At 37.2% G+C, this 15436-nt stretch overlaps 2 protein-coding genes across 2 annotated transcripts; both read right to left on the bottom strand.

The window, feature by feature from the left end:
• Positions 1 to 238: 238 nt before the first annotated feature.
• purbb (purine-rich element binding protein Bb) lies at positions 239 to 1765 on the bottom strand. Its single transcript, XM_080046722.1, has one exon. It carries the CDS (start codon positions 1715 to 1717, stop codon positions 797 to 799), a length of 921 nt encoding a protein of 306 aa, XP_079902848.1. The 5' UTR covers positions 1718 to 1765; the 3' UTR covers positions 239 to 796.
• A 6029-nt stretch (positions 1766 to 7794) lies between these two features.
• Positions 7795 to 10477, bottom strand: ved (ventrally expressed dharma/bozozok antagonist; the record flags this gene model as incomplete). The annotated part of the gene is made up of 3 exons (XM_080046562.1): positions 7795 to 8112; positions 8966 to 9276; positions 10258 to 10477. 3 exons carry the CDS (start codon positions 10475 to 10477, stop codon positions 7795 to 7797), a joined length of 849 nt encoding a protein of 282 aa, XP_079902688.1.
• Between the last annotated feature and the right edge of the window lie 4959 nt (positions 10478 to 15436).

The raw sequence follows: 15436 nt of genomic DNA, 5'->3' as shown, positions 1-15436 counted from the left end.
CACAACCACTCCAACCTTACAAACTTTTAGGATAATACACCAATAACTTCCTGCAAAAAATGTTTTAAACTTTTTTTTTTTTTTTTTTTACTCCAAGATTTTTTTTTTAGTATGCAGGTATTACTTACAGCACTATGGAAGCCCGTTAGCGCCAGTAAAAGTAAGAAATAAGGACAATTGCTTTTTGATTATAAAAAATATCACCACTGAAAGTCATATTAAAAGACACACATCATCATCATGAGGTAAATTTAATGTTTTATCACATATCTGACACATTTTCGACTTTTCATCTCGTAATTAAAATAATAATATATTGTATTTGTACTGCGTTTTTCTAGAAGCTCATGGCTGCCATTGCACTATTTGTAAAAAATTAAATAAATTTTTACAAACTGTACTTTTTGTACACCACAGAAGCACTGGTGCTCAAAAGTATTTTTTAAAACAAATATTCATTGACGTTGGAATTATAATCTCAAAATGTCAACTTTCTAATTGATAATGTTCGCTTTTTTAACTAAAATGTGACTTCTATATGCATATTTTTCTTACCAAAAGCAAAAGTTTCCACCTTATTTTTTAATTCATTTTTAAACTGGCACTAACAGGCTTCCATACAGCACGATTTGTCATGCACTTTTATCCGTCTTTTTTTTCTCGTTTTTAATCTTATTTTTCTAGCAAAACAACCCAACCAACCTCCTATATTGCAGCAGAATCTTAATATCAACTAAAAACACAGCCGTTTCATCAAATCAAATCATAATTTCCATCCATGTAATATTTTTTCTCCTCAGTCGTCTTCCACTTCTTCGCCCTCGCTCTCGACATCTCTCTCTCTCCTGGTCTCGTACATTTTATCCCTCTTATTCTCTTGAATCTCCTTCATTTCCTCGGCGTATCTTGAAAAGGCTCCCCCAAATTTACCCCACGCTTTGAACGGGATAGTAATGGAGTTCCTGTAGCTGGGTTTCACCTCGCTAACTCTCATAAACACCCCGTACTTATTGGACCCCACGTCGAAGAAGAACCGTTTCGAATCCACCATGATGGAAGTGCCCTCGGGAAGATCGCTGGCACTGAAGCCGCCGCTGGCACTCGTTCCCCCGGCTAACTCCTCGTCGTCTCCCCCGTAGTCGTCGATGAGTTTGGCCAGGGCGTCTCGGAACTCGATGAGCCCTTGAGCCGGTAGCGCGATGGTTTGGCCGGCTTGCATGCCACCAACGGGGCCCCCTCCACCTCCAAAGCCTGGTCCTCGGTTAACGGTTTGCCTGATTCGTAAAAACCTCCCCCGTTGATTCTCCTTCAAGTCGAGGTAGTATTTACGGTTTTCACGTACTAGGAATTCGCTCTTCAAGGCTCGCCTAGGCCCACCGTCCTCCCCGACGCTTGATTGGGCTATTTGTTCCGGGCTGCTAGGCCCCAACTGGGCGTAGTGCTCAATGAAATCCCCGAGATAGTCACGGAACTCGGCCGCGACTGATAGCGAGAGAGTGAGGCGACTTTTCGAGCCTCCAGCGCCCACTTCGGCGATTTTAATGAAGCGCCCTTTGCTGTTTTGCTTCACGTCCAGGTAAAAGCGCTTGTTCTGGATGTCAAGCCGCTTCGAGGCCAGTTCTTGGGTCTCTTGCTGCTGGTCCCGTTGGTAGTGCGGTTGAAAGCCGCTGCCGCCCCCACTACCCCCTCGCTCACTCCCGCTGTCTCCATCGGCCATCTTCAGCGCTGCTCCACCATTCGGCTTTCTGCCCAACTCGCTGCTGTCTCGCTCTCCTGTCCTGCGTAGCAACTCTCCGCGTTTGCTAACTGCCCTTTCCTCTCGCGTTGCCAGATCTCGCGAGAAAAAACAAGCAAAGAAAAATATATGTAAAGTAGGCTACTCCTACTGTAAATCAATTCCTGACAATATATTTTTTAAATGATCTCATTATAAAGAGATAAAGAGTTGACACTTTGCATACAGCTCTGGAAAAAATTAAGGGACCACTCCAAATGTTCAGTGCCTCTCGTTTTACTATTTATAGGAATATGTTTGAGTAGAATGAGCATTTTGGTTTTATAATATAAACTACTGACAACATTTCCACCAAATTCCAAATACATTTTTTGTCATTAAGAGCTTTTCCATTAAGTTATGTAGAGATGAAGATTTAAGAAAAATCCAGACTTTTTCCGGAGCTATATGTACGTCTCCTACTGTAAATACATTCATGAGAATTAATATATTCAAAAACAGAGCTGATTAGTGTGTATATGATTGGATTTATTTTGTATTTCAACAATCCCACAAAAATACTCTTGCAACATTTGCATCTGGAAAACTGGTCAAAAATAGTAAAACATGAAAAAAATCATGATATCAAAGTTGGATGTCTCAATAAGCTCTTACAGAAATCTTATTGAAAATAACTGATGCTCATAAACATTATAAAACTTAGTTTAAACGAAAAACAACACAGCTTCTACTGTCCAGAGCATTCCGTAGTTTTTGGCTCCACAACCTTACAAAATATCTGTTGTTACCAAATGATTAAAAAGAAAAGTGAATATAGGCTAATAGGCCTATATTATATAATGTTGAAAAATGTATGTGTATTTTATTTTTTATTTTATATGCTACTCTGTTTGTCAAATGTTATATTTACAATACTTGCTCAGTTGTTTTGTGCTGCATTTTTAATTGAAAATTTTACTTGACAACTACAAATAAACAAGCCCGAAGTCGCTTATAAAAACCGGACCTGGCAACACTGTCCCGTTCACGCTCACCAACGGCTGCACGTCGAAGGGCTGTTCTGATTGGCCCGAACTCCTGTCACTCACCGGAGTTCCCACGGTTACAGCTCTCCCATTGGTTCACTGATATTGCCCGTCACCGCCCACATACAGTTTCCCTCGTCTGCCATTGGTTGAAAATAAAGGTTCTATTTGCGTACTTCATGTTTTTTTTTTTTTTTCATTTTTAATGGTTGTGAAATCTCATTGTTTTTATGACATATGCTGAAAATTATGTTTTTAAATTTTTTTCCGGCGTCATGTGGTGAAAAGTGTCGACATACTTTGTTGTTTCCAGCAAAGTTATAGCGGAAAGGGATGTGTTTTTATATGTGACCTGACCAACTTCTGCTACATTTCAGTATCCAAAAATGTAATAATATAATCACTGCAGGTGAATAAGGGTAACATTTTTAACTTCGTCATATCAATATAATATTATGAAACTTTGCCAGTTGATTACTGACATTAAAACTATTGTTATTTGTCTTACATTATTTTCCAGAAATGTTTAAATAAATATGCACATTTTGCAATATCTAACTAATTATGAGTACATTTTCATATCTTTAAAAACCCCAATAAAAATATGGACGTGGGTTAAAATCTTTTTAATTTTTTTCATTTAGTCCTAAAATGATTTCTGTGATAATAACATTCAGAGTAGTGCCAAGAATTAGTATAGAAGGTCTGGTTGATGTAGGCTAAGTACTTAAAAGGTTGAGTTTGAAAAATAATGTTTAGATAATGACCGTTGAAGATGGTTGTATAGGAGAAATATACAGACTCAAACAGACAAGGTTTAGTCAAATACACACCTATATTTACATTTTAGACCTTTTATTTTTACTGGTATGAAAGAAGATTATGTAGTCTCACAGTCATCTATCTATCTATCTATCTATCTATCTATCTATCTATCTATCTATCTATCTATCTATCTATCTATCTATCTATCTATCTATCTATCTATCTATCTATCTATCCATCCATCCATCCATCCATCCATCCATCCATCCATCCATCCATCCATCCATCCATCCATCCATCCATCCATCCATCCATCCATCCATCCATCCATCCATCGTTACAGTGGTATTGCAGTACCACTCGCTGTCCACAGGTGGCAGTATCGTCTCATTTGACTTTCAGGTAAGAGTTTTCAGTTTGCTGATGTCTGCAGCAAGCAGCACCTGTTAGCGTAGACAGACAGACACACACACACACACACACACACACACACACACGCATGCACGTGGACACATCATTTTTCAGAATTGTTTGATTAAATATGATTACATAAAGCCAGAGTTAAGATTGTATATTTCATTTTTACAACATATAAGAGTCCACGTTTATTTGCAATGATAATGGAAAGTATAGTTGATGTAAGTGCTTTAGAAGTTGAGATTTTGGAAGAAAAAAAAACAATGTCTTTGCCTGTATGGTCTCTCTATATTCTTAGAAACTCTTGCACAATCTCCTCCACAGTGCCAGGCATGTAATATTATATAACTCCACTCTGAATCTGTTTTTATTTGAATGTTTTCGTTCAAAACATTCAATTCTAAGAATTTCATCTGAAAAACAATGAAAGAAGTCTGTTGCTTGTAAAACTTCTTTCTAGGGTCGTGAAATTCCCTGAAATATTTCTAAGAAGAAAATGATCTCAGTTTCCTTGATGGTTTCTACAGATTCACGGGAACTAAAAGGTAAAACACTTAGAAACTGTTTTTGTGAAAGAGATTGTGCAACTTGAAAATAACAAGCTGCAAAGTTATTCCAGAGAAATTATAATGGCACAGCAGTCCTGCATTCAAAACCATCATTCAAAGGAATACTTCACCCATACGTAACCGGCGTTCTATCATCATAAAATCACTATTATAATATAGCAAATAAGGTTTTTCTTCCCTCAGTCTTCCCTTGGCCCAGCTATCCTGTTAATCCTAACCCTACATTTTTACTAGTGTGATGTCAAACAAGTAAAATCTAGGGTTAGACAGTGAGACCATAAAACACTCTTTCTGACTTTTCTCAGGCTAGGATGAACCGATTTCAAAAATGTTTGCACATTTATACTACATAGGATCTCAGAGAGAGTTCAATACACTTTCATATTCCCACCGGTGAAGTAGGCCTTTAACTAAAAAAGTACTTTACTGGCATGTTGATATAATATGGTAGGACCTCTTTGTTTACAGACCAGTTTACAGAGCATACTGTGTTTAAACTATGTAATATACAGTATCTCACAAAAGTGAGTACACCCCTAACATTTCTTCACATTTTTCTTTATATCTTTCCATGCGACAACACTGAATAAATGACACTTTGATACAATGTCAAGTAGTCAGTGTACAGCTTGTATAACAGTGTAAATTTACTGTCCCCTCAAAATAACTCGACACACAGCCATTAATGTCTAAACTGCTGGCAACAAAAGTGAGTACACCCCTAAGAAAAAATGTCCAAATTGGGCCCAAAGTGTCAATATTTTGTTTTGCCATCATTATTTTCTAGCACTGCCTTAACCCTCTTGGGCATGTAGTTCACTAGAGCTTCACAGGTTGCAACTGGAACCCTCTTCTACCCATTCATGACGACATCAAGGAGCTGGTGGATATTAGAGTCCTTGCGCTCCTCCATCTCCCGTTTTAGGATGCCCCAAAGATGCTCAATAGGGTTTAAGACTGGAGACATGCTTGGCCAGTCCATAACCTGTACCCTCAGCTTCTTTAGCAAGCCAGTGGTCGTTCGGAGGGGTGTTTGGGGTCGTTATCATGTTGCAGTACTGCCCTGCGGCCCAGTTTATGAAGGGAGGGGATCATGCTCTGCTTCAGTATGTCACAGTACATGTTAGAATTCAATGAACTGTAGATCCCCAGTGCTGGCAGCACTCATGCAGCCCCAGACCATGACACTCCAACCACCACGCTTGACTCTAGGCAAGACACACTTGTCTTTGTACTCCTCACCTGGTTGCCGCTCCACACTCTTAACACCATCTGAACCAAATACATTTATTTTGGTCTCATCAGACCACAGGACATGGTTGCAGTAATCCATGTCCGTAGTCTGTTTGTCTTCAGCAAACTTTTTGTGGGGTTTCTTGTGCATCATCTTTAGAATAGGCTTCCTTCTGGTATGATGAGCCATGCAGACCAGTATGATGCAGAGTGTGGCGTATGGTCTGAGCACTGACAGGTTGACCCCCCACCCCTTCAAGCCCTTCAGCAATGCTGGCAGCACTCATACGTCTATTTTCCAAAGCCAACCTCTGTGTACGACGCTGACCATGTGCACTCAACCTTCGTAAACTGGGCCGCAGGGTGGTATTGCAACATGATAACGACCCCAAACACACCTCCAAGACGACCAGTGGCTTGCTAAAGAAGCTGAGGGTAAAGGTTATGGCCTGGCCAAGCATGTCTCCAGACCTAAACCCTATTGAGCATCTTTGGGGCATCCTCAAACGGAAGGTGGAGGAGCGCAAGGTCTTTAATATCCACCAGCTCTGTGATGCTGTCATAAATGGGTGGAAGAGGGTTCCAGTTGCAACCTGTGAAGCTCTAGTGAACTCCATGCCCAAGAGGGTTAAGGCAGTGCTGGAAAATAATGGTGGCCACACAAAATATTTACACTTTGGGCCCAATTTGTAAATTTTGTTCTAAGGGGTGTACTCACTTTTGTTGCCAGCAGTTTAGACATTAATGGCTGTGTGTCGAGTTATTTTGAGGGGACACTAAATTTACACTGTTATACAAGCTGTACACTGACTACTTGACATTGTATCAAAGTGTCATTTATTCAGTGTTGTCCCATGGAAAGATATAAAGAAAAATGTGAAGAAATGTGAGGGGTGTACTCACTTTTGTGAGATACTGTATATACATATATTTTTTTATTTGTATTATTTTTTCAGACCTTATCAATTCTATTTTTATAAATTGTCTTTCGAATCGTTTTTGTCCATTTTATAAAAGACTAAAATATTGTTTGCATTGTAGTTGAAAACTTTTCTGAAATCCAATGATGACAATATGAATGAATCAAAATCAAGTCAGATTGGGGTGCTGTACCATATTGGCTCTGGACTTCGTTGCAGTGGTCGCGGGTTCGAATCCGACTCGTGGACCTTTACTGCAGGTCACCCCCCCCCCTCTCTCTCTCTCTCCCCATTTCAACTCTGTACTATCTAATAAAGCTGAAAAAAGGCCCAAAAAATAAACTTTAAAAAAAAAACTAATGTCAGTTAACCTTTAAAGTTTCAATAATCATTTTATTTTTTAGCATTTTGATTTCACATCAACACAACAACAACAATACAAGTCAAATAAAACAATTCATAGATTCAAATTTAAATAAATCTAAACTGTACATCAGTTACAAGCAGAGCGAGATACACACACATACACACACACACACACACACACACTCACACACACACACACACACACACACACGTCACAATATTGCACACCACCCTGTCTGTATTCAGGAGTAACATTGAGGTTTCAAGTTCTTTTAAAAACTAGCTGCATTGGTCCTATTAGGATAACATTATTCAAACTATAAAAATCAGTGTACATTATTTTCCCGTCTCCTGACAGAATATCACAGTAAAATTTAAAGCAAGTCACTGAAGGCACAAACGTAGATTTTAGTCAAGTACTGGTCAATTTTGAGATTTTTCTGTATGTTGTTAACGTCCGGGTATTTTTAAAGCGATAGTGCGTAACTTCTGTTGCCCGCACGAGTAATTACAACAACACTGTCGGTGCATCTACATGAGGTAAAGCCTTCGGTGATGGCACATGGATTTTATACCTTCTGCTGTATGTCCAGGTTTTTTCTTAGCAGTAGAATCAACGACTGAAACATTTCTTGGGCTCTTCTTGGGGATTTTTCTGAGCTCCTGCACCAGTGTCGGTGGTAGGGGAGTGACACCAGTTTGTAAACGCTGCCATACTGAGAAATACAAAAGTTACACACTATTGCTTTAAGATGCACATGTTTTCAGTAATACTGTTGGTATGTTGGGTAGGAGGGGCCCATGGTAGAAGGCATAATGACTCCAGGGAGGCCACTGTATTGGTAGAAAGTGTCCAGGGGAAGTGACTGGTGGCTGGGCATGGCAGAGGCGTATTGCAGGCTGTGTGGATGGATGTTTTCCTGGGTTGTGGAGTGATATCTTGGGTAGGGCCCCGCTCTGTAGGCCTGTAGCTCGGGGTAATGCATTAGCTGAGATGCTACGTTAGCTTGGCACGCGTGAGCTAAGGCGTCCTGGACAGTTCGCTTCAACTTCATACGGCGATTCTGGAACCAGTTTCTGATCTGAAAGAGAAGAGAGGGAAGAGATTATAGGAGGTTTCAATTGAAAAAAAAAAAAAAAAAAAAAAATACAGGTAAAATACAGGTAAACCCCTGAATTGAGGGGTCTCACGTTATTTTCATTTTCGTTATTTAAATCCTGTTGTACTTGTGATATATATATATATGTTTTTTTTTTCATATATCTTTTTTGTAATGTCCTACACCTTGGTGCTAATATAGGGTACAAACCTGCTGATTAATGTGTAAGACTTTGTATGTGCAAAATGTTAAAAATCAATAAATACAATGTTGGAAAAAAAATACAGGTAAACCAAGAATCCTTTTTTAAAATGTTATAATAAATTTTTTATTTTTTATTTAAATCATCTAAAATATTAAATATGAATCCAAGTACAAAAGGATGATTACATTTTGAATGAAATTAATTAATATATAATGAATAAAATTTCAAGAATATAATTTAAAAATATATGTAAAAGTAGTATGAAATTATAACAAAATAAATAAAATAAGAAATATAATAAATGAAAAACTAAACAGTAAAAAATAATAAAACTAAATTAAAAATATTATGAAATAATACAAATATATAATAATAATAATAATAATAATAATAATAATAATAATAATAATAATAATAATAATAATAATAATAATAATAATAATAATAATAATAATAATAATCATGGATTAAAATAAAATATATAATAAAAAATTATTAAATCAAGTGCCTATCTCGTATATTGATCCCAGATTGATTGATAGACAGACAGACAGACAGACAGACAGACAGACAGACACACACACACACACACACAGACAGACACACACACATTTCTTGATAGATATTTACCTGTTTGTCAGAGAGGCTGAGTTTCTTGCACAGTTCTGCCTTGTCCTGAGTCCCCAGGTAAGCGTTTCTCTTGAAGGCTCTCTCCATACTGTTGATCTGCTCAGCTGTGAAAGCCGTACGGGGTCTCCTGCCCATGAGCGGAGATGCAGGGGCTGTGATGATGCTACTGCTACTGCTAATGCTAATGCTGCTAGTGTTGTTATTACTACAGTCAGTCTGAGCCAATGGGGACAAGGCAGAGTGGCACCCCTCACTCTCATAGCCGGACGTTTCCTCTTCTGTGCTGCTGCTTCTGAAATCTGCATCATTTACTATGAGAGAAGAAGAAAAAAAAATACATGGTCAATACTCAATACAAGTCAATTTTTAGATTTTTTTTTTGTCTATTTATCTTCCACAACATGTCTTTTTCTTTGTGTTTATTTGACTATAACTTGTCTGTTTGCGTCTGTATATGTGTGAGCTATGGCTGCTGAAATCTACCTCATTTCCTATAAGAGAAGAAGAAAATAATAATTAGTTTTTTCCAAGCAGTGTATGGACAATTTTTTAGATTTTTTGAACTTTTTTGAGTATATAGGCCTAACATGTCTTCTCCCATACATACACAATGTACAGTTAGGTGTTTATTTGACTATAACTTGTCTGTTTGCGTCTGTATATGTGTGAGCTATGTTTGAAGAATTTAGTTTTTTCAAGCATTGGTCAATTAAATTTTTTTTTTTTTTGCAATTTTGCTTCCATAACATGTCTTCTTTCATACTAGTATAAATCAAAGGTCCACAATGTACATTTAGGTGTTTTATTTGACTAAACCTTGTCTGTTTGCGTCTGTATATTTCTCCTATACAACCATCTTTAACGGCCATTATCTCAACATTAATTTTTTACAATACTCTGAAAAAAAAAACTTCTAAAGCACTTACATCAAGTACACTTTCCATAATCATTCTTAGCACTATTCTGAAGGTTATTACAGAAGGATTTGTTCATGTGTTGTCTTCATAGGTGAAAACTGGTTTATGTATTTTTCTTAAATCTTCATCTCTACATTACTTAATGGAAATGCTCTTAATGACAATATTTTGGGGTGAATTTGGTAGAAATGTTGTCAGTAGTTTATAGTGTAAAACCAAAATGTTCATTCTACTCAAACATTTGCCTATAAATAGTAAAACGAGAGACACTGAATATTTGGACTGGTCTCTTAACTCTTTCCAGAGCTGTAGTTACATAGTGCAGCTTAAGGTAAAGTACAAGTTGAGTTAATACAGTGTATATATTGAACATACCTTGGTTATTACTGTGAGAGTGTTGGTGTTGCATAGTAAAAGCATCCAGCTCTTTCTGGCTTCTGACTTCATCCACTTTTGGTGAATTTTCGGCAGCTTTTGGCCGGCAGTAAAAACCGGGCAAACTCTCCGAATGTGTCCCACAAGCTGGGGCAGTGTGTGTGCCCTGTGTCGGCTTGCTGCTCTGGGACAGCCACTCAATAGAGAAGTGTCCTCTCATGGCTGCAAAATGAGTTCAAAAAATATCCTTTTAGGTGGTTTTAAAAAAATGAAGTAATTTGGTCCAGAGGGTTTGAGAATTGAGAGCGATTTTGAAAGCGAGGAGTCTTCTAGTAAGTTGTTGAGTTGGTGGAGATTTTGAAATTGTACCTTTTCCATCAGAGCCTGTCTGTACTTATAGGGAGGGCCCACACACACACACACACACACGCACACACACACACACACACACACACACACCCTAAACATCAAAGCACACATCCTACTGTCCTGTCCCCTCCCCTTGCCTTTAGTTTTCACAACTAGAGTAATTAAGGCGTCTCATTCAGTCTCAATGAGGCTGTTACAAGCAGGCTCCAGTAAGTCTGGCTTGGGTCATCCACCTCCCCAATACCATACCCCCCCCCTTTACCATCCTTCCTGCCCCCCCCCCCCCCCCCCACTCACTCACACACACACACGCAAGACGCAGACACACACACATTGAGACACATGCACACAACACACAGAGACACATGCACACAACACACAGAGACACTCAGACAGAAAGACACAGACACACACACACGCACACACACACACACACACACACACACACACACACACACCTCAGCCCGAACTGTCTGCATCAACTCAACAACCAAGATATACTGTAAATATATCAATTAATTTGTGGAGATGGAGACAGTTGGATTTATTGACTAATGCCTAACTGTGTGTGTGTGTGTGTGTGTGTGTGTGTGTGTGTGTGTGTGTGTGTGTGTGTATGTGTGTGTGTGTGTGTGTGTGTGTGTGTGTGTGTGTGTGTGTGTGTGTGTGTGTGTGTGTGTTTGTTGGTATCAGTGACGGGGCCTGCTTTGACTGAAATGAAAATTGTACAAAAAAATATACAGTACATCTGAAAATACAGATTTTTATCAGAGAAAATACTTTTTTTATGCATTTAATCTCTTATGTAAAGCATAATAATTAAGGACCAGTGTGTAGATCGAAGCCAAATTGAGGCGGAAGTCAAAATGTATGAATAAAATGCCCAATCGGTTCAATTTGGACATGTTCGGACACATTTAATTCTAGAAATGTTTCTGGGTGAAGGGCCCCAGATCCCCCACTATAGTTTTACAATCCTCCATATACTCCAGATCGGCCAGTTTGCTGCTTACAGGTGATATATTATGTTGAAGGTTATGATTAGGCCGTATCCGAACATTGTTAATTCCTGTGTCTACAGTTGTTGCTAAGAAAAATAGTATGCCTGTGTTACTGCTAGTAAAAAGAAAACCTAACCCTACTAGTAAAAAAAAACTGTCCTCAAGATTTTTCCAAACAAAGTGAAGCCCATACAATTAATTTATGATCATCAGAGGAAACATTTGACTGTTTCAGAAATATTTTAAAAGTTCCTCATAGCACCTTTAAACTGCCCATCATTTTCTTGAGACTTTAATCACTAAATAAGTGGTGTTTTGTGTAGCTTACGTTAGCCATAAAGGAGCCTTTAAGTTGCTAACGGATGTATAACTATCAGTGAGTGGTGACATCATGATCCCGGGCCTACTAGTAAAAAAAAAAACAGTTTTCGAAACAAAATGCCCACGCAAACAGCCACTGATCAAACTTTAAAGTTGTCTTATTGAATACTGCTCATAATATTCAGTTTTTGAGACTATAATCACTAAATGAATCACTAGGGGGTAGGACCAGAAAAGTTTTTTTTAACTTCTTCCTATCCCTTTTGAACATGAACTATATTATTTGAGTTATGTATTTGCTGTTTAGGATCCCATTTGTTTGTTTTTTTAATTTATTTATTTCCTTTTTTTACTGCTCAATTGTTTTATTTTTGTTTGTATTATTATTTTTTTTAACCATGTTCAATAAAGACTTAAAAAGAAAAAAAAAAAAAAAAAAAAAAAAGATTGATTGATTGATTTTATTTGACCATTTTGATATAAAATATGAACAGCAATCTGTGTCATACATTAAAAGACTTAAATAGTCAGGGAGGACACAATAAAACCCGAAGGCTTATTTCCATTGTGGTCCATAAAGGAGCCCATAAATTAGCCTATAAATAGCTATCCAATGTATATCTATCAGTGAGTGGTTACATCATTATCCCAGACCTACTTAGTAAAAAACTGTCCTCACTACTTTTCTAAACAAAGTGCACGCAAACACCCATAAATCAATTTTTAAAGTTTTTCCATTGAATTAAAAACTGCCGATCATATTCAGTTTTTGAGACTTTAATCACTAAATAAGTGATGTTTTGTGTAGCTTAAGTTAGCCATAAAGGAGCCTTTAAGTTGCTAACGGATGTATAACTGTCAGTGAGTGGTGACATCATGATCCGGGATCATCGTTAGATTAAAGACAATCCGTCTGAGTGTCTCCGATACGACTTCAGATTAAAACATGACGAGTTTTAAAGTCTCCGTTTCTTTTGATTTAAACTTATTAAAGCTGCAGTGTGTAGAACTTTGGCTTTTATTTCCTAGCAGATTTTGTAGAAAGTAATTATAATATCCATAATTTAATTTAGTGCATAATAGCTGAATTTATTTTTTATTTTTTCCTTAGAAAGGGTCTCATATATGTCCATATTTCTGCATATCTTGGACCAAGGCCATCTTGAAAGTGTCATAGTTGGAATGTCATCAGGTGCATTGTTTAAAATTTAGAATTGTTCTTGTCATTGAAGGCCACTGTAGCTTCTGTTATTATTCGAAAGGGTTGGGGTTACCCAGGGAGTGTTGCATTCTAGAACTTTGTAGAACTTACTTGATGATGTCATATTACACACTGCACCTTTAACTGATCAGGATTAAGTTGATTGATCCAAATGGGATTATAAAATCAGTAACCACCAGTAATGAACGACTATAAAGGGTATTATCATGGGGATTAAGGCCAAAAACAGACGTTATGGAGTAATTTAAACGTAATAGTCACACATTACAGGGTTAATTAACTAACAAATATACACATTTGAAGTGCTTGTCAAAGTCAGAAGTCAAATGTATTTCTATAGCACATTTAAATACAACATCAGCTGACCAAAGTGCTGAACAAGACACAATACAAAACAACATATAAGATACATGAGAAAGAAAGGGAATGTCAAAAGGGAATATTCAGCATGTTAACGTGTGTAATAGGCATTATACTATCTATGGTAATAGGCCTATATTCCTATTTAATTTAATTATTATATTGATGAATAACTGATGTCTCTCATACACATAAACAGAGGAGGAACTTCATACATCTAGATAAGTATTACTCCAACTGCAAAGCTTCAGGTGAAGGGAAAAGTAAAAGCATTGCATTTTAAAGGACTAATGTCAAGTAAAAATGTATTTTGAAGACCTCTATGTAGTATTTTTTTATTTATAAAATGAAGAAACTAAAGGCTGTATCCATTATCTGTTCTGTAAAAAAATAAAAATTAAATAAAAATCTGCCAAACTCTACCTGTAACTGTTTTAATTAGGCTATATTGTACTTTCACCCATTTCATTTTAATTGCTGCCACTCTTCACCACTGTGTAAATGTTTCAATAGTTTTTTTTTCTCTTCACCTGTTGTTGTGTAGGCTATTTGATGTATTTGCGTTGAATATTGTTTATGTATTGTTGTTTTTCCTTTGAATTTGTTTTGAACTCGACGTCATTGTAAATGAGGGTCACAACCCCTCAATTGGTCTCTCGAGGATAAATAAAAGTAAAAAAAAAAAAAATTTATTTATAAAATGAAGAAACTAAAGGCTGTTTCCAATATCAGTTCTGTAAAAACGTTGGACTCCATTATGTTGTTAAAAAAAAAAAAAAAAAAAAAAAAAAAAAAGATTATAGCTAGATAAAGTACTTTATTTATCCTCCTAGATAAATTGAAGTGTTGCCTAGTAACAAAACTATTTCACATCAATTACAAAACATATTTTAGTTGCAGAAAACAGAACCATATAAATGACGAATCAACAGGGTGAAAGCAACCAGCAATTTCAGGTAAAGTTGGCAAGTGAAACTGTATTTTTTGCTGGAAGTATAAGTAGGCTATAAAGTGGTTGAGTATACTCAGTGAAGTACCTGCGAATGGCCCCTCACTCATAATGGAAACCGATCGTTCATGTAATTCTGTGGCGCCTTTCAAATCATCTTTTAAAACTATTGTCTCGCTTTCAATGCTAAACTTAAACTGGGGGATCTTCTGGGGATCAAGTTAAAGCGACTGATAGCGACTTGAATGGACTTTTAAGTAAGGGCTGTGACCATAGATAGTCTATAAAGGCTGTGACGTGTGAAATGGCCCATAACACCGCTGTCTGTCTCGGCCATAGATAGTAAATAATAGGCTAGGTCTCGGCGCTGTTTTGTGTGTAAATAGGGCGGCGCGCGGGCCAAACACATTACACACACACACGGACAGACACACACACACACACACACACACACACACACACACACACGTTTCTTCATCTTCGGGAGGATTAATGGAATAGGCTTGTTTGTCAATCACGAAACGCTGCCATTGATAAGGTAATGCGATGGGGAAAGGATCCGGTGTTACGACGAATTCTGTATACCCGCTGAAAATGTGCACGCAACTTCGGGTGTAGTGGGTTAACTTGCAGACATAGTTATTTTTAAGGCGAAATTATGCTTTAAAAAAAATCTTTGTACGCGACATTATGCCTATGTATGATACACTGTTTTGAATTGGGCTTTTTTTTAATGTGGAAAAATTAATGTGGGCTAGGCGGTCAAATTCACTTGGATCAAATAGGCCTAAAGCTAATAAAAACGTTATAAAATGTAATAAAATCACATTATAAGGCCCCAAAATTACTCAAAATATGTGCTAGTAAAAACAATATAATTCATAAATATCCAGAATCATAGTTAGGCTACTGTGTTATTTGGGCTATTTATAAAGGGGCATCAACATTTTGGCAGGT

Source organism: Ammodytes marinus (assembly GCF_949987685.1).
Source record: "Ammodytes marinus genome assembly, chromosome: 18".
Taxonomy (NCBI): Eukaryota; Metazoa; Chordata; class Actinopteri; order Uranoscopiformes; family Ammodytidae; genus Ammodytes; species Ammodytes marinus.
The sequence above is the reverse complement of the archived record's forward strand: the minus strand, read 5'-3'. Positions and strand labels throughout refer to the sequence as shown.